We start from the raw sequence: 24,951 nt of genomic DNA on the forward strand, positions 1-24,951 counted from the left end.
GTAACACAACATGGCGGACTATGGGGAACAAAAAGTACAATGTTTAGAAATATCGTCAATATCGAACAAACGTGAACGCGAATGGTTATCTTAAATTTGATCATGCTATCTAGTTCGTCTGGTTCCCCAGGACGATGTTGGAGAACATTAGACTGTCATATGTCACTGCCTGAGAATGCACAAAACATCATCCAATAGTGGAACTGATCAAGAAATTTCTGGCCTTCAATATGATCCTGCGATTCAAAAGTTGTTTAAAGATGCTATAGAAGTTCTACGTCTTGCTGGAGCTGATGAAAATGCTACTGGTAAATATGCACATTATTACTGTGTTTGGGCAGAGCTCAAAATATTAATTCTTGGTACTGATGTTTACTGATATTGTGTTTACTGTTGGACTGTTATTTATTTTATTTTATTTTATTTTTTTATGGGGGAAGAAGAGAATTGGTAGTGCAGTACTTTTCCCTAACAGTTTGGATGTTGGAATTTTGCACCTATCAGTGTTCTGTATCATGTACAACAGGCAAGAGGCATACTGCAGTACATGACTGATCTTTTTCTTCTTTCCTTTTTTCCTTCCCAGAGCATTGACCATAAATACTCCTCAGAATTTCTGATAGGGATGCCTCACCCAGTCCACCAAACCCTGACCTTATTTCAAATGTAAAGATGTAATTTTCCAATACTTTTTTGAGACCAATGCTTTAAAATCCAGACATTCTCAGACATGGCCTGTAAAATGCATAACCATAAAACCCATACTGCACTTAGCCATATAGCTTAAATACAAGGGACTTCTCTCCCAAAGGGGTTGCATTGTATTCCAGCTTACCTGAGAAAGGTTTTTTTTTTAGCAGTTATGTTTTCAACATCGGACTATCCAGACTATGCAGTGATCAACTTTTTGAGGCACAAGAAATCATTTCTCTTTTGTCATTTTCTCATCAGATATATACCCAAGCTCAGAACACCATGAAGCTCAGCTGCAAAGAGAAACAAGAAGGGACAAGACCCAACTTCAACAGAAAACTGCAAAACAGGCAAAGAAGCAGCCAGAAATTACAAAATCAAAGAGAAGAAAATTAGAAAGGATAAAAGCACCAGTGACTATTTTCAGAAAACCAAAGCAAGATGGAGGCAAGTACTCTGAAATACATTTTTTCGGTGGGGGTCCCCCTTCCAGGTCAAGTCTAGATGCCCAAAACTGTTTTCATTGACTGAAATATTGTTGTCCTTACAGTTCCATCTGAGGAAGACCAAGAGAGTGCAGTCAAAAGGATGTTGAGTTATGTCAATAAGATGCCATCTCAAGAGAAGTTCCAACCTCCCCCTGTGCCGTTTGTCTCCTTTTCAGTGAATGAAAGCAACGTTAAGTACCATGATCCTGCTATTCAAAAGTGTACTGTAAATAAAATAGTTTAATAAATGCATTTATACAGGTAAATATGGGGTGGGGAGAAGATGAAGCTTTAAGATGAATCAGATTTGTTAACTTTTCCCAAATTTCCACAGCTGTCACGGGTCACATGGGTGTGGGATTCAGTAGTGCAGTAACAGAAAGATGGGAGATACAGGAATATACTTTGCAACTTGCTTTGCGTGGTATTTTGTAATTATGGAAAAATGAAACAACGAAGGAGCCAACAAGGGAGCCAGGAGTATACAGTATGGGAAGGGAGGGGAGGGTCAGTCTGCCATGTCTCAGCCCTCAGTCATGTGTGGGACTCTCTTTGTACAGAGGAGCAATGTGATGGCCAGTGTCCTTGTCTTTTGTTAATGGCGCTGCACACCCGGCTACACAAATGGGCTACACAATTTTATGGTACTTGCTAGTCCTGAGACATTGGCCTAACATTCTATTTGTGGCAAATAAAAATAATCAGGTTCATTGGGCAGAAACTATTTAACAGTTAAAGCTTCTAGATTTGGAAATAAATTTTACTCATTTAGATTTTTGAGGCTCGCTTATGGGCACATGTCTGTTCATTTGGAAATTTTGAAGCCATTTTGATCTTGGTTCAATCAATAAATTTAAAGTTAATATCTTAGTATTGGTATGTTTTTAATGAATAGCAAGGAATGACTACAACTTGTGTTTGCCTTGCTTTTTCTTTTGTTGTTATGTTTGATTTAATGAAGCAGGAAGCAGATAATTTCGCAGAGGACAAACCAAGCTCTTCAGAAAGCATCCAAGACTACACTTACTTGTCAAGTGAAAAAGATGTTGCTTTGTGGAAGATGTTGGTTGCCTCACCTACCAACTGCAATGTTTTTGTTGGAGGTTTGAGCCATGATGTGACATCTGAGATTTTACAGGCTGCATTCAAAGCCTTCATACTGAACCAAGATGACAAAGATCAGCTTAAGGTAAAGACAACTGGTAGTACAGCGTAACCACTTGTCCATAAGATGGCCATCCCCTTATTACAGACAGTCCATCTGGCCCCAAAGAGACAAAAATTGATGAAAATTATTTCCATCTCAGTAACATATAAACCCACATGCTATGGGCACTTCACTCTGTGGGCATGAAAAGATTTCCTTTAATACAGAGGTAGCATTAGCTAGCAACTACTTGACCAACTACTCAGAGTATGAACGTTGCTAAAAGACAACAGCTTTCATTAGTTAATGACCAACTTTTTTCTTGAAAAACAAGCTTCTCCAAATCTTAATGACAGCTCTGTTTTCTAGATCTTGAATTTGTTTGTGTTGTATGATATGTGCAATATTTTTGTTACATAGCCATCAATCCTTGAATCACTGTTCAGTTCTTTTTTTTTTTTTTTGGCTACCCTTTCTAATGCTTGGACTTAATTGCTACCCTTTCAGTTCACAGTTTATTTTTGTACCTTTTAAATTAATTATATTTTAGTTTTTTCCTCTCTTCTGCATACTACAAGGGTGAAAAAGTTACCCTTTTTGGGTAGAGCCTCCCTGTATAGCCCAATAAATGGAGTTCCCTCAAAGTATGTACAGTGTCAAAAAAAAAAAAAAAAAAAAAAACTTTCAACAGGTGTTGTCATCTGGTTAGGTGGGTAGTTTTCAGCCAGATACTTTAGTATCCTTTCCTCAAGCTATTATATGTCTTTGTGTCCTGTTTTACTTCCAGGCTCATGTAGTAATGGATGTCACTAGGCAGCAGTCCAAAGGTTATGGATTTGTAACATTTCCGTGCAGAAGATCAACCGAGCTTGCCATGATATGGTGAGTTGTTATTTTTAATTTTCTAACACTGCTGAAGATTATATTTTTCGAACCTGTCCAAATATTTCAGATAATTCTTTCAAGGCATTGTTATTCTATAAATGGTTGACTTCTTTTCTCTTTCAACAGCATGCAGGGTTTTGAAATAAGTGGCCGTGCTATGCAGTTAGGCTGGGGACAAGAGAGCAGAGATGAGAAATTGTTAAGTGCTGAAGGCTCCAGGTCCAAATTCATACAACAACAACATGCTCAGGTGAGGCTTAAACCCCAGCATTTTGAACGAGTGAAATAACTTAGAATGAGGTAAAGGAAAAGAAGACCCCGCCAGAAGACTCAAAATGTAGTAAATAGATAACGGCAATAATTTGACAGGAAAACAAGAGAAACAGAAAGGGTCATGTCGATAGAGGAAAGAAATGAAAGGAAACAGGAAAAGAAACAGAAATGAAAAAATGATTTGAGGTGCAGAGTTGCTGTAATGTTAGCAACGCCGTGGATTATATGAAGAGAAGCTTACATCAACCTGTTGACGCTTAATCCTGATGTTTGCGGAGACGATTGTTAAGTAGTTTCCAAGAAATGTCTTAAATTACCATTTATCGGCTTCCGTTATAAGGTAATAACTTTCTGTTTTTTTCTTACTTTTCTTAGATGTCAGAGAAGAGCAAAGGAAATGTTGTTTCGGATACAGTTTTCTCCGATGCATTGGATCTTTCATCAAAGTAAGCTGTTTCCTTTAGGAAGACGTCACTCCTCTCGGAAATTATGTAGGGTCCCAAAACAGCCATACCTTTGGAACCATTGGTAATGGAAATTTTGAAATTCCGCGAAAAAATATGACCAAGTTTTCGTTCGTTTTTGGTTACAGGCAGTCATTAAAGAGGTGTTCTTCCAGGTGGGATCAGGAGTCACCGAAGAAGCATCAAAGAATCGAGGAATCGGGGGAGATTGTTCACACACCCGGCGAGCACATTCAAGAAAGGACAGGAGAGGGATTGGCATCAGATAATTGTCAGCAAATGTTACCGCGCACCGGACAAACAGGCATTGGAGATTTCAGTTCATCGCTATTAAAGTAAGTTGAATGAGGGGCAAATGAACATACCGGGCCTCCTGGTAATAAAGAGTAAATTACTATTTAGTAACTACCAGTGGATTTTGCTTAAAAAAATGAACAATCTTCTTGCTCTTTAAATTATTTATTATGCCTAACATGTACGAATTACGCCGGTATTAGTGTAAAATAGACTTATTAGGATAGGAAATTCGTCATCTTAGTTTGCCAAGTTCTTCATTAAGCCGGCGACACACCTGGCGATTTTATACGCGGGTCGCGGCGATCGGCGAAAATCGCAATTGCTGCACCGGGCACACCTGGCGATTTTCGCCGATCGCGGCGATCGGCGTATAAAATCGCCAGGTATGTCGCCGGCTTTAGGGTGCGCGCAAACCGAGGAAACTGTGCGAAGAAAACGTTCTTAAACTGAAATGTTGTACGCATACCCGCATGTGTTTCAATTTTCTTGTTGTTCTCTGATTTTATTGTATTAACTTAGTGAAACTATGTCCTGTACGAGTGCCCAGAAGCAAAGAAGTGTCCAGTGGCTTACACACGACCAGAAAGTCACGCTGGTAAGAACTGTTTAGTTTGTTTTAGTTTGACGCATTTGTCGAGTTCAAAGAAGTTGACTTGTGCAAAACAAAACAAATTGTAAAAACAAATAAACAACAATAACACCAGCAAGCAAACAAACAAGCAAAGCTAAAAACGAAAAACACAAAAAATCGTGCTATAAACCTCTGACCAATCACAGCTAACATGTTGTTTTTGAGCCAATCAGGAGCAAAACCGTCCGTGATTTGGTTTACGCGTTTTTCCGCCGCTTGACACCTGTTTCACGATTTTGCTTCCGGTCCTGATTGGCTCATAATGTTATTTGCTAAGAGCCCTGTTACACGAGATATTTCTTTATATGTTAAAACTGTCAACTGAGTAACTTTCCTAGCGCAATGCGCAAGTTATTAAACTGTCACACGCACTTTTGTCGTGCATCTAGAGAAAAATATTGTTGTAGGAATTCAAGTTTTCGGGAGACTTAAAAAAGTCAGTTGCAGAAGGGAATGTTACGCAAAAAAACATCGTTCGTCAACTTGCAACTTACAGATTTTGCGAAAGAAGTTGCGCGAAAACATGTAACCGAGGATTTAAACTGGCGCAAAATTCACGAAAATGTCCAATATATACGAATTCCTAGGTATAGCTAACTGAGAATTTCATTCAATTAGGCTACTATCACATCCCCTTTTTTTCAAGGTTAGTCAAACAAGTAAACAGCACACGGAAATTTGAATTCCACGCAGCTGCACGCATTTCGTTTCTCGCTTGTAGAAGAAGTGTGTTTGTTTGCATTACACTGACATAGTTTCTGTGTTTCTGTGGTTCACCCCATACTTTCGTATTTCTTCAGGTGAAGTCAGTTTGTTCAAATCTCCGCTCTTGTGGAGTGCGAGGCCATCTTGGAGTGTTTGGCGTTCATTATGAGGCGGATAATAGTCGGTTGTATGTGGTGTGTGCTAAACATGTCACGGAGTCCCAGCTACAAGATGAATTCACTGTGTTTGGATCTGCTCACGTTAAACTCAATCTCGATGCTAACGGTTTATCAAAGGTAATCATTCACATTTTACTTTATGATTTTCTTTCCCTCCTTCGTCTCTTCGAAAAGTTGTTAATTTATGCTGGCACAACCCTATGACTGATAACCTGCGATCATACCCTCCCACCCCACCAAGGGAAAGGAGGGCTTTTTCTCCCTTTTCCCTCTTCAAAACAAGACGCCTGATCATAGGTTACTTGACAGTTAGGTAAACTCGCCACATGATTGGCTACGCTAAGGTGGTCCAATTCTCGATAGACGGCACTGGGAGCGCGCGTAAAGAAAATTGCCAACACGCAAATCACAAACTAAGTATATAAAAAAGCCATTTTTAACGAATTTATTTGTTGAAAAGTTCCGTTACTGAGTTATGCTAAAACAAGCTATCGATTTCTATTGACGTTAATATTTAACCTCCTCTCCAACTATCAGTCGATAGAAAAACTTCAAGTTTACTGTCAAATTGTTCAATGGTATTTAATCAATCGCCCACACACTCAGTCACTCATTTTATTATTTCTTTTCATGTAAGAGTACAAATAAAGGTTGATGATGTTCATTCGTTCTGTTGTTAGGGTTGTGCCTTTGTTCAGTATACAGAAAGCAAGTGTGCAGAGAAAGCTATCAAACAGCTTCACGGAAAGGTAAAACGCATCGTTTGTCCACGGCAGGAACAGTTTGCCATTGCGAACTCACCAATCCCACCCCCACCCCCCAAAGACAAACAGCGGAGGCGGAGAATTCAGTTTGTTCAAAGCCTTTTCCCATTTGCTACGTGATAGAAACGGTGACAAAGAAAATATGAAAATATTTTTCACTTTTCCTACGATAATGTGCGATGGCCGGCACTCGCACTGTGGAGCGTGCGTGTAGCACACGAATTTTATAATGTGACGCGAACTTTCCACGCGCATCACAGCGCGCGACAAATACAATGCTATACTTTTGTCACGCAACGGTTTTCATAACAGTATTTTCAACTAGGGGGGCGTGGTGCAAGATGAGTCAGAAAAATCGAAAACATTAAGCGAAAATAAATTGAAAATGGTATTAAACACAGCGATCGATCGCAAGTGTTTGAAAGTGATGGTCATTGCCTTTATCAGATGTGGTGGCTCCTAAAAGAGCCGTTGTTGCGCGGCATCCTCGCCCTTCACATTGCGTTACTGCTGCGTGTACTTGCTTACAGCCTTGGTACCTTCACTGATAGCATGCTTGGAAAGTTCACCGGGCAGAAGCAATTTCACGGCAGTCTGGACTTCACGAGATGACAGAGTTGATTTCTTGCTGTACTGGGCCAGGCGCGAAGCTTCGGAGGCAATGCGCTCGAAGATGTCGTTCACAAACGAGTTCAAGATTCCCATTGCCTTGCTGGATATTCCCATATCGGGGTGTACTTGCTTCAGTACTTTGTAGATGTATAGGCCATAGCTTTCTCTACGTCTCCTCTGCTTCTTCTTCTTTTTCTCGCTTTCTGAAGTCCCTTTCTCCGCCCTCTTCGAGGTTTTCGTTTCTTCGTCAGATGAAGGAGGCATTGTGAACATGGAAAGCAAATCACTGAAGATTTCCCGCTTCACGCGCTGTTCTTTATACCGATTTCACCCCCAGCGTGACACCAAACACGGATCGAAATTCCCCGTTTCTGATTGGTCATTTTTGTCCTGTTTTCACGGTGGGAGACGTTCTCATAACAGTGAAAAGTCCAAAGTAACAAGATGTTGTTTGCACGGGATCATGAAGAAAGAAGCGGCCAAAAAGCGCGCAAACAGGGCAATTTAGAATGTCCATAGACTTTTTGAGAACATTTACTTTTCGCGTTTCACGTGCAAAATGAATACCGCTTAAATTTAAGCGAAAACGAGAAATTCCCCCACCCACGATTGTCACAAAACTGCCTTTTTAGATCCAATAAAAAATACACTCCACAAGAGACAAGTCAATAAATTTCGCCTTGGAAATCACAATTTACGATTAGAAACTGGAAAGCCAACAAGACACCTGAAAATCTACGAATCTGCTCTCTTTTTTTATTTTTTTTTTTTTATAGCTACATTTTTTATTTTCTTGTCATCACCATACGCAAAAAAAATTTCAGTGAAATAAATGTTAGATATCAAAATTTTAATGATCTAGACAATAATTCAAAAATTTTGTTTCTTTTTAACAACGTTGATCCTTTTGTCTGTGGGACAATCGCTGCTTATATTTATGACTCAATGTTAATATGACAATCAATGTTAATTTTATTATTCAAACACAAACTATAATTTTATATTAGATAGCCCTATCAAGTCGGTAATGCCATGTATACATATGGAAATACTGAATCAGTATTACTGAATCAGTCCTTTTTTCCGGCGCTCTTGACTATCTTACGAGGAAACAGAGGGTCTGTGAACAGGGAAGCAAATTTAACTTTTAACCTACTCTTCTCTCGTTTTCACACCACATCATCAGGAAATTGTACAGGCTTAGGTTCGTTTTGACACTATCCGTGCGTGATTGCTAAAAAAATCGGGGCGCTTGGTGGTGAGAAACTGCGTAGCTGTTACTTCTTGTGGCACGCGAAGCCTGCGAATGTTGTTCTCCCAATTTTATGCACCCCAATTTTAGCACGACCAAAAAAGATACTTGTAAAGGCACAGAAAAACACACTACACGTTAGCGAATTGTTGTGATGAATCTCGCGCTGGCTGAAATATTTGTTTCCAAATTCCAGGTCGTTGGTGGTATGCCTATGAAAGTGATGGTGGCTGAACCGAAAGTTCGTAAGGGATCACGGCCAAAAAAGAGCACTGCATAGCTTTGACACGACTGGTGTGACTGTGCACAGGCAACACTATGGTGGACTGTGCTTTCCATCGCATCAAAGTTCCTGTCAAGATGGCGATGAAAATTGACCAAAGGACAGAAAATAAGATTAACTGAGTACTTCTTTCAGTCCTTTGTAAATCAGTGAAGGATATTTTAAAAATAACGTTTCAAAATATAATGCCTACCAAGAGACAGAGAGGGATGCATGGACAAAGAGCCTTGGAGTAGAAAGAGACTACTATGAGGGACAAAAAATATGAAACCAAGTTTTATTCCACAAGTCAATAAATAAAACAGTTTGCTCATGGTTTTTCTTTTATATTTTAGTCTACTTTGTTCATCCCAATAAAATATTTCATTTCCCATCAACCAACCAACCAACCAAAAAGTAAAACAAAAATGTTTGGATTCACTGCCTGCTGTCATTTCTCAGGTGTTTCCAAGATTACTATGCTTTGTGAACAGCACGCAAGATCCAGGCTTGCTTGGAAATATTTTTGTCTTTATTTATTTGTCAATAGTGTTTTCCTTTTGAAGTTTTGGTTTTGTTGTTTTTCTTTTACAACTGACCGACCAACCCATTTTCCAGAGAGAGGGTGATGGGAAACTAAACATTTTCGAGGATGTCCTAATTCTTTACAGAAATACTAGTTACTATTACAGAACTTGATATTATTTTTTAAAAATGTGTATAGCTTAAAATTGTACAAAACTTTGCAAAGCAAGTAAATCTGTTACACTGAACAGAAGACACCATGGTAACCTAACATGTGTAGCAATTCAGCTTCATTTGCAGTCAAACTGACCGTGTTCAAATGGGCGAGAACAGCTAACAAAAAGTCAACCAGACTCTTTGTTTTGATGGTTTTATTAACTTTACAGTATTGTGGAGGAACACAGCCTTGCCACAGTCATCCTTGAATGCGACATCACTCATTTAAGCTGATCAGTTTGCTTGAAAAATGCACTGAGTCCTGGGAGCAAGGCTGGGAGAGAATAGACCTAACAAGCCTTTCCAGCTATTGAAAGGTGTATACTCTATGAGGAAAACTTACAGAATGAAGTAAAAAAACAACCCTAGTTGATATTTCCAAATAAAAATTACAAACTCATTTACATGTACACTTCCAAGAGAAAGTCCTAATCTGTATCAGCAAGGTACTGGAACACACTAACAGGCAAGTGTGCACTCTGCATCCAGTAACTTTCTTGGACACATTTCCTTCCGCACTTCAAATGCCCCACATCAGAGAATAAATGCTATGAGTTAACTGACAAGACCTGCAACAAAAAATATGTGATTAAAAACTTAGCATGACTTCACATGCCAAAAAATATCTAGACCTATCAAAAATCACCCTTTCAACAAAATTAATTTACCAGTAGTTTTGTTAATATTTTTTTTAGAATCAATTTAGCATAACAAAGAAAACCACATCTTCAATTATAAGTTGAAAAAATAATAAAATTAATCCAGACCAGTGCTGTAAAAAAACACCTTGATATAGTCAGAGGAGGAGGGGGGTGGGGGGAGGATAGCTTCTTATGAAATGTGACATTGTATTTGTGGGTAGGAAAAACAATTATTTGATTGTATCAACTGACTTGATAAGGTAAATTGGCCACCTTATCAACTCAGCCAAGTAAAATCAAAATTTTCTTGGGAAGCTAATAGGTTGGATGATTCTAACCTTTCAAACTATAGTCGGTCCAGCTGCGCAATAAGTGAATTTAAAATTATTAATTTCTTTAGGAAAATTGCAAGTGTTCCCAACACATCTTGGTGAATTTACAGCAACATTAGAATGGATATGTCTATGACAAATCTCTTACCCAGGTAATCATCCATGAGAGATCCAATGGCAAACTGAAAAGTGAAAAAATACATGTGCACTGTAAATATTTAGTTTTAAAAGGTTCATCTGTCAGCCCTCCCAAACTGTATCAACAGACAGCAATTTTTGCTTCACTTGTACAAAACTGTTGCACTTACAATATCATTAGCATCAACCCTTGTTCCTACAATTCTCAGACGTATTTCATCATCTTGCTGGATGACAATGTCCTGGAAACAAAGGTGACAATTAAAGAAATGAACAAATGTTAGAATAAAAATTATGATGCAACACCAAATTAAGTGTGAAAATTCACCAAAATGAGCCACCTTAAATTTTCGGAAATTTTAATAAGGTGCCTCTGAAACCTTCTTAACAATTTTTTTTTTTAATTTGAAAAAAGTTGTATCCTGAAAGTGCTGGAAACTGGCATAAGCCACCTTAAAGGAAACCTCCACTCTGACAAGAAAACTTTGACGTTACATTGTTGGAAACATCTAAATTTGAAATTTTAGTTTGAAAAGTAGAATTAACATTCAAGTGTGCTAAAAATTAGATATGATTATCATCTATTTTTGCTTTTAAATTTTCTGTGCGCTGCCACTTTGGATTTTATGGCGTGATACTTTTGCCACTATTGTCAGAGAGTGGAAGTTCTTTTGTGTGAAAAATTAAGCAACCCTGTTACGTCATGAAATCCAACATGGCAGTGCCAAGGAAATTTCAAAGCGAAAATTGTCAATAACCAATCCTGTTTGTCCAACACAGAAAAGTCATTTCCATGATTTCCAACAAAACTTAAAATTAGATTGTATTTTCAACAATTTAGTGTTAATTTATATCAATGGAGGTTTCCTTAAGACTGAATTTCCTTTGGCATCTGTCCACCTTTATCAGAGAATTTATCACATTCTGATGAAGGTGAACAAACATCACTAAAGAACAAAAAATACATTAGGCTGAAATGTTTCAAATTCTCTATACCTCATCCTGAGTCTTGTAACAAGGTGGATTTGAGTTTGGATCGAACTCCATGTCAGACGGAATGGACTAAAGATACCAAACAAAACACCGAATATCAGTTACACAAAGACATAATGAAGCTTACTTCTAAACTTCAATCAAACCTCATATATAGAGTACAAAAGTAATGATGTCAATAGGATGTTTTGTACGAGACCACTATTTCAAAAATACCACGCTAGGTTGGCCAACCAAGAAAGTTGTTTAGTTAAGGAGAGATGGCCCCTATATAAGGTCTCAAACATAGTGATTTGTGTCGTCAACAAGTTGTCATCCATTAGCCAGTGGTCTTGGCTTGACTGGTTTAATATCTGCCATGTGATCTCTTGGAAGTATTAAAAGCAGACAGAACTGGTGAACTCTACCCAACTCTGCCCATAGGCTTCCAAAGATGTAACAATACTTGCAGTCTTTACCGACAAGCTCTACGTGATACTTACATGTCTTGATACAAAGCATGACAAGGGACCGATCTCCGTAAACAGCCCAACCTGAAGAAAAAGATCAATCATGCAAAAAAATTATTTAAATACCTGGCACATAGCAATAATATTCAACAACACAATTCGTTTTAAACATTTGCCAGTTAACTTTTAAACATAAAACATATAATTGTATTTTAACCTCACTACAGTAAACAATGTTCTACCTTATTTACTTGTGTGACAACAGCATCTAAAACTTCTCCCTTGAAAGGTCTAAAAACAATGGCCTGTCAAGAAAGAGCATCTATGTTAGACTACTAAGAAAAGCTCAACAACTAGTGACAACAAAACAGAAGACATACAAACTGTATAACCTTGTATTTGACAGGATAAACAACAAATCCCCGGCCCGGCTGGATGTGGCCAACTCCTATGTTGTCAATAGTGGTGACAGCTATAATGAAACCATATCTGAGAAAATGAAAAGATACAAAGTTACTAACTAACGTATAACATGAATCAATGCAGGGGCGAGTTTATACTAACATGCTCAAACATGCTCAATTTATCAAACAGTGTTAGATTACGACGTTCATTCGTTTTCTGGACCTCAGGATATCCTTATCCCATAAAGAAAGAATACAGAGTGCGTGAACTGAACGCAAAACAGTTAAAACATATTAACTCACTTTCCACTACAAGTTCCTTCGACTTCTGTGAAGAGCTTTTGCTTCACTGTTTGTAGCAAGTTCGGTCCAAAATATCGCGGATGAAGCAAAATTTCGTGTTCCAACGATATCTAAAGAGGAGAAAACAATAACTATCAGTATTTTATCACGGATGGAGCTCAAGATTGCGGATTTCAAGGGAAATATCGAAGGAAAACTTACATGATAAAACATCTTCCTTTACACAACAGCATGGAATGATATCCTAAGTGACCGCGCAGTTTACTAGGTAGCCTGGCAAATTGGTACATAAGGAGAAACTGATTTTGATCATACAACATGGAAAAACAAAACGTTCTGTTGGAGATTTTAACTTTAATTGAAGGTTTCATCCAAAAGGTACTGGCGTTTTAGAAGTTAAAAGCTAATAACATAAAACTAAAATAACAAACATTGGTTTTGTTTCATTTTGTCCCAGCTTTCTCTACCTGCAGACATTGTAAACTTCAATTTGTCCCATGAAAAACTTCCTTCAACACAAGTTGATAATACAGTTGTTTTAAGACATCTTTCACGATTTGTGAAAGACATCAAGTTATTGCAGGTAATTTAGTTACGTTTGTAATTACCAATAGATAATAATAATAATGTCAATAATATGCTAACTTGAATTATCAAAACAATTGATTGTCTATATAAAATGTTCCACGAAATGTTTGCACCCTGATTGGTCAGATCAATTTCATTAAACTTATAACACCATCCTAATTTTGCATGGCATTTTTTTCCACATATTTCTCGGTAGGAGCAAGAACCTACTAGACCAGAGAATTATAGAAGCAAAGGACTTTGAGAACGTCTACATTACAAATTGCACATGCTGTATTGATTCATAATGCATGTAGTGTAGGTAATTTTATGTGGCGTTTACACTTGCTACTAGAGTACGGACATGTACACCAAGGCCTATTCACATTTGGTACTGTAACCTTGTAAATTTGAGATAATTGAAGAGATCTGTGGATAAGGTGCTTAAAATTGTGGTACTTAAAAGGTGCTTAAAATTGTGCATAGACTGCACTCAGGTAACCTAGTATAGTGCCCAATGTTTGACATGGATGCTGAGAGAAAGTCATGTTCATATTGTTGCTCAATTGCTCAAGGGGAACAACTTGAGCACCAAGTGTGAATGCCACATATAATATAAAGGCTCCCATACATTAGCACTCGTCAATAAGGAATTGAAAGAGCATTTGAGAAGTGTAAAACTACTCAAGATCAGGTTCAGAGTAGAAATATATTGGACTAACACTGATCAGTCGTTTTCTTAACAAAACTCAATTTATTCTGCAGTGACCTGAATTCTTTCTATATGCAGCAAAATGCCCAAAAAACACTTAAGCATAGCTATGAGGTTCTTACCACTAAACATACACTAATAATGTCCAAATATACTTAAAATTCCAGGACAAATGTGATACAAAAATGGAGGAGTTGGAAGTTTCAGTAGCAAGTCCACCAGCAAAGAAATTGAAGACAGAAGGCAAACAGGATGAGACAATAGGTATCTGCACATCATGCACTAGCCTAATTAGACAGCTGTCATCCATAACTAACTTAACCAGTTTAAGTCCCAATAGTGACCAGGATCTAATTTCTCCTCACAACATCACTGCTTGATTAAACATGTAAGTCATGAGAATAAATGAAATGATCACCAAAGATAACATCCATTGATTGATAAACAAATTCTCTCAACTAGTCACATAATAAATATGTAGAGAATAGTAGGGAGAATACACATGTTGATATTAGGATTTAAAGAGGGTTCATCATTGCAAATTCCACCCAGTAATTTGCATTTTGTTTGTCCTGAGTGTGGCCTGTGTTGATGGTCTCAGCACAGTAGTATGATGAAACTAGGACTGAGTGTCTACTAAATATATTGCTTGCAGTTAAACACCCAATTATAACGATAATTTATTTTTATATGTTCATTTTGCAGTTAACAACAATTTCACAGAAATGGATGCATCACTTGTTCAAGTGAAAGCTGCAAAGGCTGAGGTGTGATTGACAAACCATAAATTTTTACTACATGCACTTCATCATCATCATCATCATCATCAGTCTTTATTTACCCTTGAATTTTAGAGTAGCTTAATGCAGCTAATATCTCCGAGCATTTTCACATTCAACTATGAGAATATATGCACAAAGACCAGATCACAACACCGGGAACTACGTCCCCTACAGTGACTTAGTGCACTGTCCTTATAATACTCATGATGCTGGCATTGCAGGTGTATATTATTTAATATTTGAATTTTCTTGTTGTTGTTTTTTTTTGTTGTTTGTTTGTTTTTTCATTTAGATTGACAGAAGGATTGCAGCTTTCATACAACGAAAGAGGGTAGAGGTGGATCTTCTCAATAAAAGAGAGTTTTGTAATGTTGTTGATACAGAAAATAACAATGGTAAGAAATATATCTCAAACTCAGTAACAGTGTGGATTACCAACCCCTGGCATGGGATTTGAAAGTTTGCTTCACCTTGTAACTTTATAGCTGTGTCACACAGTTCATGCATCTTCTGGTCAAATGGAAGCCATCGGAACAATTTCATATTAATAATTCAAAACATTTACTGTCGAAACCACAATCTCGTACCCAGAGTCCTCAGGCTCTTTGGCCAGCGGTTGGTTGCCAGGAGAGACTGGGGAACTGAAATTTTATTGCCGCAGGATTTCTGCAGTAAAACAATGCAAGCTGCTATGGGACAGCCAATCAAAAAATGTACCAGTTTTTTAATTCTCCAGAGTCTCTCCTGGCGACCAACCGCTGGCCAAAGAGCCTGAGGACTCCTGGTCAAGATTGTGTAAATCATTGTTGGAAGTAAAAAAAGCTCCAAGTGGCAACAATGTTGACACAAAGCAGTCTGTAGTTGTTAAGAATATTTTATTTGCCAAATATCAAACAGTAATTATTGTTTATTGTTAACTTTTTTGTTTTACTGATGCAGAATTTAGATGTGCACGAACTGATGCAGTATTTGTACACAGGCTTGGTCAGAAAGGCCACATCAAAGGTAAGACAACTTTCCTGAATTTTAAATGAGGGACAAGTGCCTCCCAGAACAAACCATGCCTTATAAGTTCCTACCTCATTATTTTTGTGACCCTTTGTTCATTGTAATCTGTTATCAAGACCTATCTCTCTTGCACGCGCTTTCACACTTCCCTGATGAGCACCTGGTACAAATTATTCTGGTGGTCACGTTGCAAGACGCACCTCCACTGTTAATTCATGGGTGATTCCATTTTGACAGTGATGCGAGTGGAGGATACAAGCACCACAAGTGAGGCACAAGCATTAGGACCTGAGATTTCAAACTTATCATCTCCCCGTCTGGAAACAAGGTCTTGTCCTGGAGTAGAAGAACGTTTGCGAAATCTAGAAACACACGTCGGATACAGACCAGGTATTGAAACATTTCATTTTAAACATTTCAAAATCAACTAAATGTATTAATAACTTTTTAATTGGGTAATAAAGTCTTGTTGTTGTATTGACAAATCAGAAATATAGACTGCTGTAGAGTGGGTTTACAGAAACTAGCGAAGCAGCAACTAGTTAGCAAGATTGCCTTATTGTCTATTCAACTTTCACTGTCATAAGGATTTAACCCTGACCATTCTCTTTTATGTGGACTATACCAAAAGGAAAATTTTCCTCTAACAAAGCAAAAATACATCCCAATCCAGTGTTCCAGCTGGTTAGTATTAAAGTTACTGTAACATTTTCATGATAACCGCCACACAAATGTAAACCACCCAAATCATTCTGATAATAGCACCCCCCCCCCCCCCCAATTGTCAACCAAGCTTAAAAGTAAACTTTTATCCAATCCCTCCCAATACTACCACTCCGCCCCCTCCCCCTCCAAAAAAAGCACTTGATGGTAATTCATCAATAAACACAGAAAGAACCCCCAACAAAAACAAAATGTACACAACGTCCGTTAATTTATTAAATTAAGAATCTATTTACACAAAAAATCATTACGATTAAAATAGCGAGAGAAAAAAGTAAGGACAAGTCACTGTCTAGTAAAGTCTGATGACACAACTGCAAAAATTAGAATTCGCGACAACACTCTCCTGGGCGCAATAGTTACATCTGCCGGGATTCACGGCATCCTAAAGATTCCTCTATCATTGATATCCTGTCAAGTTTATAGTTTATTTGCTGCTGGTGTATTTGGTCACAGCCTTGGTTCCTTCACTGACGGCGTGTTTGGCCAGTTCACCGGGAAGAAGCAGCCTGATGGCGGTCTGGATCTCCCTTGAGCTGATGGTTGATTTCTTGTTATAGTGAGCTAACCTTGAAGCTTCAGTGGCGATGCGCTCGAATATATCATTTACAAAAGAGTTCATGATGCCCATAGCTTTGCTTGATATCCCGGTGTCGGGGTGAACTTGTTTGAGGACTTTATAAATGTAGATAGCATAGCTTTCCTTTCGCTTTCTGGTCCTCTTCGCCTTTCCTTCGGTTGAAGCTTTCGCTTTGCCGGCTCTCTTCTCGCCTTTTTTGCTTGCTACTTTTGGTGCCATAGTTATGGTGAGTCTGAATGAAATGCGGGTATGAATGAAGTTTATTTTGTTGCGTCTTCTATTTGTATGGAACGAGTACAAGGATCAATTAGTATGCGGATCGAAAATTCTCGGCAACCATTGGTGGGTGATAAGAATATTCGATGTCTTTTGTGTAATTTTTCCGGTGGCCGAGTTGTGTTGATTGGTGCGTTCATGCGACCTTTAGTCGAGAAGAAACCCGCACAATTCGCTTTCTTATTTTAACATTTCTATAAAGTGATTCCTGAATAATTTCAGCTACATAGAATCTCAAAAGGACATATTGAGTCACAAAGAATCTCAAAAGATAAATGGTAATGTTGGAGGTTGTATCTTTTATGTCTCTATGTATGGGAAAGATCGAGAGGCAAATGTACGCGCCCGAAGCACCGGAAATGTTTTCACACGAGAACCTCGTGCCGAGTGTGAATGACAATTTTGAATTGTTATATACGTTTCATTACAACGACGAGGGGTTGATGTATTGTCTACACTTAACATTTATGTATTTGTGTAGTACGAAATAATATTGTTGGTTATGCCTTTCGAGAGATGTGGTGGCTCCTAAAGGAGCCGTTGAATTTTCTGTAAAAACAGGAGCGCCTAACCGCCAAAACCGTACAGAGTACGTCCCTGGCGTTTGAGAGCGTAGACTACGTCCATGGCTGTCACAGTCTTCCTCTTGGCGTGCTCAGTGTACGTTACAGCATCACGGATTACATTCTCGAGGAAAACTTTCAGGACACCACGAGTCTCCTCGTAGATCAGGCCAGAGATTCGCTTGACACCGCCACGGCGAGCAAGACGGCGAATGGCTGGCTTGGTGATGCCTTGGATGTTGTCTCTCAAGATCTTTCGGTGACGTTTAGCACCTCCCTTCCCAAGACCTTTTCCTCCTTTGCCTCGCCCAGACATCGTCAATTTTCTCAGAAAATCTTCGTATAATATCTCTTTGATCAGCCAAGTAAGCTACTGCGATTGTATTATTCTGGGGAGTGCGAATGATTTATTATACTATGTCGGACCTCTCAGGAAACACTGCAATTTTTTCATTGGTTCGTTAGACAACGAAAGGTTTTTGTTTCCAGCTTTAAATAAATTTGTGTTGCATAATTATCATGCTAATTACAACATTTCGATCCATTCTTGGCATGGCTCAAGCTGGGAATTTTTGTTCTGCTAGTGTCAAATTGATCTCTGCCTGTTTCGATTTTTGTGTGGAATTTTTTAAATAGTTCTTGTTGAAAAATAAAAAAAATAACATAAATGGTTTTACATGTCAGGTGGAAGCGAGAAACACAGAAATGTGTTTTTTTTTATAAAAATATTTTTGGTTTGTTTTTCAGTTTGGAGGAAACTAAAACCCTAACCTTAGCGATATGAACTGCCCCACTTTAATTTCCCGACGGTACACGACCATACTCGAACCAAAGGTTTCTCTGGAGCGGATTTCGGCCAGTTCACTGCGCTTTTCACCGATTTCTCCGGCTTCTTTTTTGCGGCCCTTGCCAACTTCCCCTTGACAGAATATTGCAATATCCTTTTCAGACCCCCCCTCCCCCCCTCCCCCCCTCCCCCCCCTTTCATTCCCAGTGGCTTTTCACGTCGTCCTGTCCCCTCCCCTGTTGGGACAAAAGAGCAACAAGGAAGAAAGGACTGCGTGTGAAGGAAGGTAGCCTCTCACTCTCCAAATAATCTTCCCCGACCCCCTCATTCATGGATCAAGCTAATCTGTTTTTCCGTTGTCATTCTAGGGAGGCCTGTACCGTGCGACGTGTACAAAAGGCTGTCGAGTCTTGAGGAAAAGGTGTTACACCTCGAAGGATTATCACCAGAATATTTCACACAAAAGGTGAGTTATTGAGCTAAGAATACAAGTTAATTTTGCAGCATAATGGAAAACAGCACCGTAAAAAATTGTCGAACTTCCCACAGTACCAGTAGTTTTCATTTGAATGCCGAGTCCCACGGTAGGATCAGTTATCCACATTCGGACTCAAAAGGGAAAACTACCTTTTGCAGGATCATTAAACAAACTAACGCTGTCACACGAAAGTACTGCTAGCTTTTCATTATCATCATCATCATCATCATCATCATCATCATCACGGATATGCAGTTCTTACCTGGCGATATTCCGAGATTTTCTAGAAAAGAATTAAGCGTGGAATTTAAGTAAATATACCATATACAGTCAACTCCTGTCCGTAATACCATAGACTACGAGTAGTCGCTTGTTTTGTTTTTCTTTGGGAAAGTAAAACGAGCGTAACACTTGAGCACGCGCGAAAACTCCTCCCGCGAGGAGCTGCGACGCGGGAGGAAACTTTGGCGCGCGCTCGCATGTTTCCCTCGCTTAATTAACTAACCCTAAGGAAAGTAAGGTACTGCCTGTAGTCTATGATAGCGATGTGTCTGCAAGGCGGGACTGAGCCAGTGAACTGTATTCAGTGCAACAACCCCTGTCGATTCCTCTGCAGTTTATTGCAGTAGTCTGTAATCACGCCCTTAAGGCTTTAGTCGTGGGGATAGCTGACTTGTTTTATTTTTCAGGCCCAGAATATCAGACATGGAAATGACTCAAGGGGAGAAGGAACTGATTCTTCTCAGGTAATAAGATACTCTCACACAGTCGTTTTGAGATACAACTTCTCAAGAGTAACCGTTAGCCTAAGCAGGGAGAACCGAGAAAGATGTAACCCCCATAGCTGATGTCAGGCCTCCACGCGCGAGCGAGGGACAAAAATTCCGAGTCCCCAACAGGAATCGAACCCAGGACCTTTTGTACACCGGTCGGATGCTCTAACCACTGAGCTTCTGGGAGACTGGTGACGAGCTAGTCCATAGAGCTTTGTCGGATTTCAAGCCTCAAGCTTAGGCGACAAGACCGAAAGGTAGTATGGGTAGGTGCAAATCTTATAATATGGATGCAATTTTACGATTGGCAGTACCATCGGATGGAAGAAAATACACACCGTAAACATTTGCCTCCGTCTGTGATTCAGTAATTTTCTGTAAGGATGAGCAATAGCTGAGTTTGGCAAAGTTATCGATAAATTGCCCAGCGTGTCAACTTGCGGTCTTGTAGCATAGGCTTTCCGTTGAAATAGCTGAATAGTAGGCTCGTCAACGGCACATGCGCGACCTCGTATTGTTAGCCTCCCACGCTGACGTTTTTTGTTATACGACTCGCCTGAAATAGACTGCGTGGGAGGCTACCTGTGTGGTAATTATATTAATGAAGAACGGAAAGTATAAAATCATAAGCTACTAATTAGTTTTCTTAATCTTTAAGTATACTTCTAGTACTTGACACCCGATTGGCTTAATTACGGTAAATTGGTCCGCGACGTTTCAGGAACAGTTTTCGATCACCTTTACAGAGGTTAAGGAATCTTGTGGTCTGCGCGTCAGATTTTTGTCTTGTTTTACGGATCTAAAGGCTTCAGCCTGGTTTCTGCTGTTGTTTGGTATTTTTTCCTTGGACGAAACTTTGTTCAGTATGTCTTTGAGGTTTCCAGTCAGGTTATAAATGAAAACAATACACAAAATGAACAAACTGAAGTCACTATAAACGGCCTTACGCATACGCATACCTTACGCATGCGCGCAGCCAAATTACCAGTGGTGTTTCAGCCATGGCTGGCTAGCTGTTTCGTGCTTGTCAGGGGGATAGCCCTACGCAAAAAGTCGCGACGAATTGAACTGGATTAACCTCACAACGGATCAATCCAGTCTGAGGGAGAACTGGCAGAGTATTAACAATCCTAAGTGCTTCATACTATAGAAACAGAGTTGTCTTTCTGGCCTTGGGACCGCCTCTTATCTTACTCCATTCCATCTTTTCTAACTTGCTACTTAGGAAAAGGCGCGGTGTTTGTCTGATTTCTTGACGATGAGGGATCGCTTATTCCTTGTGCGGGAAATATGGTATCGTAGAATGATGCAAATGAAAGCTGAAAGTTCTTTTTCCTGTATTAGCAGGACCTCTCACTGGATGCGATCGATGAGCGGATCCGAACTCTTCGCCGCTCGCTGTCAAAGGGACTGGAGTCATAGATGTAACAGAGGACTCACATGATGAAATAGTGGCACATCAAACAGAAGTTTGGTACATTGAGCAAAGAGAGCGACCCTTTGGAAACGTCTAAAAAGACTGATGTTGTGTTAAAGGCGAACGGCAAGGAAACAGGCTAACACTCGCTTTACAAGAGTGCTAAATGCAGTGTTGATTGTTTTACGAAAAGACAGGGCTTCGGTTGCCACCATGGACCTTACAGTTCGAGATTTATCAGTTCTCAGCAGTTTGAATGTCGTGTCAATAATTTTATTCACCTATTCACAAGGCCAAAGAAACTAACGAAAATGTTGATGTCAGTTACCGAGTTTATTAGTCCAAACTTAAAAAACCGAACTTGAAAGATGCAAGGCTGATCGAACAGTTTGTCAGATTATAATAATGTTGCCTAATAGGTACGTACGTGGAATCCAGGGGCCTATTTCTCAAGAGTCCCGATAACTTTTCCGACCCGATGAACATTTTTTCAAATCCTTGTTTTATTTATTTTATTTGTTTATTTGTTTATTTATTTATTTGTTTGTTTGTTTGTTTGTTTATTTATTTATTTATTTTTGTCGATTAATGGTAATTTTACATCCGTTTTCAGTGTATTCCGTAAAATTACAAGGAATTTAGAATATAGCCTTTAAAATGAATCAATAAGATAAATGAATCCCAGATGCGAAAAATTGTGTACATAAAATAGTTTTCGGGGGCGATAAGTTATCGAGGACTTTCGAGAAACGGGCACCAGCAGTCTAAGCCAGCATTGAATGCCTGGAGACCAAATTGGTCCGAATTGAATAAAACTGATCAACTCTCTTCAGAAGAATTCTGACTTGACTGTTTTCAAAAGCCTGAAACCTTGATCCCCTTTTATCATTTGGAATACAAGCAAAATAGTGCCCAAACAAACGTACCTCATCAAACACCCTGTAAGCGGACAGCTTTGGGAACACATTAGAATGAGTACTTAGGAGAGTTGTCCCTCTCTGGAGATTAAAAATAGTTTTTGGGACAACGAGCGAGTGTGTGTTTAGGCGAAAGGTCCATTAGCGGATTGTGTCCTTTAGCACAGGCTGGCCTTTCCAGGACAACTTTGAGAAGGTTACATTTCTCTGACCAAATAGAAAAACATTTCGGTGATAATGGGTACCGAGTAGGGGTGGGGAGGAGGTTCCTTTTCGAAAGCAACGCGGAAATTTTTAAAAGTTTTGAAAGGCGTTACGAAAAGCACCATACTTTCGTTTTGTGGGCGTGGCTCGAATAAGTTTTCACCCCTAAAGTGAGTGCAAACCCACGTGAATTTTTTTATCCCACCCCTCCGACTCTAGATCTGTCAATGTGATTATTTAGACGTGAGGCACAGATGCTCAACAAAAATAAGCAAAGAATTCGAAGGAAAACTGACCCGTGAAAACTTGAGTAAACGATGTCATATTGAAGCAAAAGCTTTTCGCCACATTAACAATTTGGAACAAAACTACGCCATGAAAAATAGTGTAATGAGCCATACGTGATTTGAATTCTATACAGTAGGTCAAGGTCGGCAATTAGTCTTATGAGGCATGAGAAGAAACAGACAAAATTACTGCAATTTTGTTGGCTTTTGATCGGCTCGTCATGGTGATGTTTAATGAGCTCTAACTGCCTGATATGGCAAAATGAGAGTACATTAAAACATTTAGATTAGTGGTAACGACTTTGGAGACGACATGAGTCATTACCTATTATTAAGCAGTGGGCAGTGAAACATTAACGAGAATTCTCATGCAGAGCTTGGTAAAGTGAAGTTTTGGCAGTCCATAGAACCGAAATTTCTTTAATGTTCAAATTCATTTGTGTCGCGGAGTAGTAACTCCCCCTTAAGCTCGCCTGTAGATATTAAAAATGTTTTCTCTTTTCTTGCCGATAATTAAAGTTTTGTTTCAATCAAACCGCTAACTGCTGTTGGGCGTAAAAAACTACTTAATTTCAAGTTAATCAACGCTTTTGCACTCTCCCTGCGTAATGGTGATCTAATAAATAGGTTCATTTTGCAATCATTGTGGTATTGCGTTCAGCTACCGCGTCACCAAAATAGTTTATTTGCTATTATCACGTCTTATTTTCCAGCGATGAAAAAGTACAGCGCGAAAATAAAAATAAAAAACAAGTTTGATCTGGAATTAAACAAGCTCTGGCGATCTGCAAACTTTAATTTAGCAATGAAAAGAAAATATATAGTTTGAACAAGGCTTAGTGAGCTACACGAGTACAGTAAGACGCACTTCTCTCAAAAGCAGCTGTTTTTTTTTCGAGTGCAGTCTTTTGTGATTACAATAATGCTCCGCTTCCAAAGAGCCGATTAACAATCACAGTCAGTGGATCGGACCACATGCTAGGCAATTACTTCTTTTTTAAGAAGAGGAAAAAAGAGTAACCTAAAGCACTGAAATATTGGTTATTGACTCAAAAAGAGTGATATTACACGGAACAGTCTAATGATCTTTATTTACCTGTGGTTAATCATGATTTTTTTAGCGACTCATTCTCGCCTTCAAAGATTTACCGAACTGCTCTCCAGGCAATCATTAAACCTGTAGTAATGAAATGCTTTGATTAGTTGCTTAGAAAATTAGTCCTGGCTCGTAACTATTTAAAGCAAACTGTAATTTTCAAGATGACCGCGCGCGTCACCTGCCGTTTTCACGCAAAGCTCGTTCATGTCGACACATCATTTGCGCGGCATCGTAAAAATTACAAAGAATTAACCGAATGGGTACTGAAGCAATTCTACTCGACTTCATCAAATATTTAATAGTTTCTCGCCATCAGGGAAGAGCTTACCTATTTATTACGATTAGCCGCTTTTTTTGTTGAGAGTTTTGTAATTACTTCGATTCTTTTAGTAAATGAGTTTTCCATTTTCTTGTTCAGTGAATTCTACAAAACATTGTTAAATCAGCCGCTGCAAAAAAGTGAACCCCCTAACTTTTTATTTAGCTGAGGTCAAGGCTAAAACACCAGTGTTGACAGTAAAATTCTCCTATTCTCCCTTTGTTTTTCATAGTTCCTCTTTTTTTTTTTTTGTAAATATTTTCCAACTACCTGAGACTTTTTCAAATGAAGTATTATTGCCTTTGAAGTTCAAGTCTTAGGACGTTTTTAACGCCTAGAAGGCAAATTTGAGTTTTAAATTAAGGCTCTGCACTTAATTTACTGCAGTACTGAAGTAAATTGAATGGCTTTTTGGATAAGGGGATTTTCATCCCCTCGATTGGAAACAGAAAAAGAATGTGTATTTAATAATCACTCGCTGGTTTGATTAAGACTCACAGTAAAATTGAACGGCCACTTCAACGTGAACTTGGTAAAGTTATTTTTAACGACCACGAAGAAAACAATTCTTGTTTCCTCCATTGATTTAAGTTTTCAATGAGTTTTAATAAGGAGCAGAATGTCGGATACCAACGCAAAGAATTCTTTCAAACTTGTATCCTTTCAAATCTTTTGTTATTGGTAAAGTAATGCTCTTACGTTTGGTGGGGTCCTTTTGCTCTGCTAAATTGACCTCAAACAGTTGCCTGTCAACACTTGGCGATAATTAGAATTTATTAGAAATGGAGTGTCCCTTCAATACTTTA

At 38.8% G+C, this 24,951-nt stretch overlaps 5 protein-coding genes and 1 pseudogene across 5 annotated transcripts; 2 read left to right on the top strand and 4 right to left on the bottom strand.

Moving 5' to 3' along the window:
• LOC146478647 (uncharacterized) lies at positions 1 to 9,731 on the top strand. Its single transcript, XM_085112240.1, has 12 exons — positions 1 to 308; positions 952 to 1,140; positions 1,244 to 1,371; positions 2,146 to 2,370; positions 3,116 to 3,210; positions 3,340 to 3,463; positions 3,862 to 3,932; positions 4,079 to 4,285; positions 4,767 to 4,842; positions 5,679 to 5,879; positions 6,443 to 6,511; positions 8,587 to 9,731. Exons 1-12 carry the CDS (start codon positions 176 to 178, stop codon positions 8,668 to 8,670), a joined length of 1,602 nt encoding a protein of 533 aa, XP_084968366.1. The 5' UTR covers positions 1 to 175; the 3' UTR covers positions 8,671 to 9,731.
• Positions 6,529 to 7,737, bottom strand: LOC146478648 (histone H2B, embryonic-like). Its single transcript, XM_085112245.1, has one exon. It carries the CDS (start codon positions 7,409 to 7,411, stop codon positions 7,031 to 7,033), a length of 381 nt encoding a protein of 126 aa, XP_084968371.1. The 5' UTR covers positions 7,412 to 7,737; the 3' UTR covers positions 6,529 to 7,030.
• On the bottom strand, positions 8,937 to 12,951 carry LOC146478649 (DNA-directed RNA polymerase II subunit RPB7). Its single transcript, XM_085112244.1, has 9 exons — positions 12,855 to 12,951; positions 12,654 to 12,763; positions 12,339 to 12,435; positions 12,189 to 12,251; positions 11,980 to 12,030; positions 11,501 to 11,566; positions 10,675 to 10,746; positions 10,515 to 10,548; positions 8,937 to 9,962 (listed from the first exon to the last, which is right to left on the bottom strand). Exons 1-9 carry the CDS (start codon positions 12,864 to 12,866, stop codon positions 9,949 to 9,951), a joined length of 519 nt encoding a protein of 172 aa, XP_084968370.1. The 5' UTR covers positions 12,867 to 12,951; the 3' UTR covers positions 8,937 to 9,948.
• LOC146478650 (MAP3K12-binding inhibitory protein 1-like) lies at positions 12,921 to 23,298 on the top strand. Its single transcript, XM_085112243.1, has 10 exons — positions 12,921 to 13,031; positions 13,111 to 13,236; positions 14,100 to 14,196; positions 14,638 to 14,699; positions 15,007 to 15,109; positions 15,654 to 15,719; positions 15,960 to 16,112; positions 19,020 to 19,117; positions 19,819 to 19,875; positions 21,250 to 23,298. The coding sequence occupies exons 1-10, from the start codon at positions 12,972 to 12,974 to the stop codon at positions 21,322 to 21,324; spliced, it is 897 nt and encodes a 298-aa protein (XP_084968369.1). The 5' UTR covers positions 12,921 to 12,971; the 3' UTR covers positions 21,325 to 23,298.
• On the bottom strand, positions 16,640 to 17,374 carry LOC146478651 (histone H2B.2 pseudogene; annotated as a pseudogene).
• LOC146478652 (histone H4) lies at positions 16,640 to 18,416 on the bottom strand. The gene has a single exon (XM_085112246.1). The coding sequence runs from the start codon at positions 18,178 to 18,180 to the stop codon at positions 17,869 to 17,871; it is 312 nt and encodes a 103-aa protein (XP_084968372.1). The 5' UTR covers positions 18,181 to 18,416; the 3' UTR covers positions 16,640 to 17,868.
• Positions 23,299 to 24,951: the final 1,653 nt, after the last annotated feature.

Source organism: Pavona decussata, unplaced genomic scaffold, assembly GCF_977016875.1.
Source record: "Pavona decussata unplaced genomic scaffold, jaPavDecu1.1 SCAFFOLD_64, whole genome shotgun sequence".
Taxonomy (NCBI): Eukaryota; Metazoa; Cnidaria; class Anthozoa; order Scleractinia; family Agariciidae; genus Pavona; species Pavona decussata.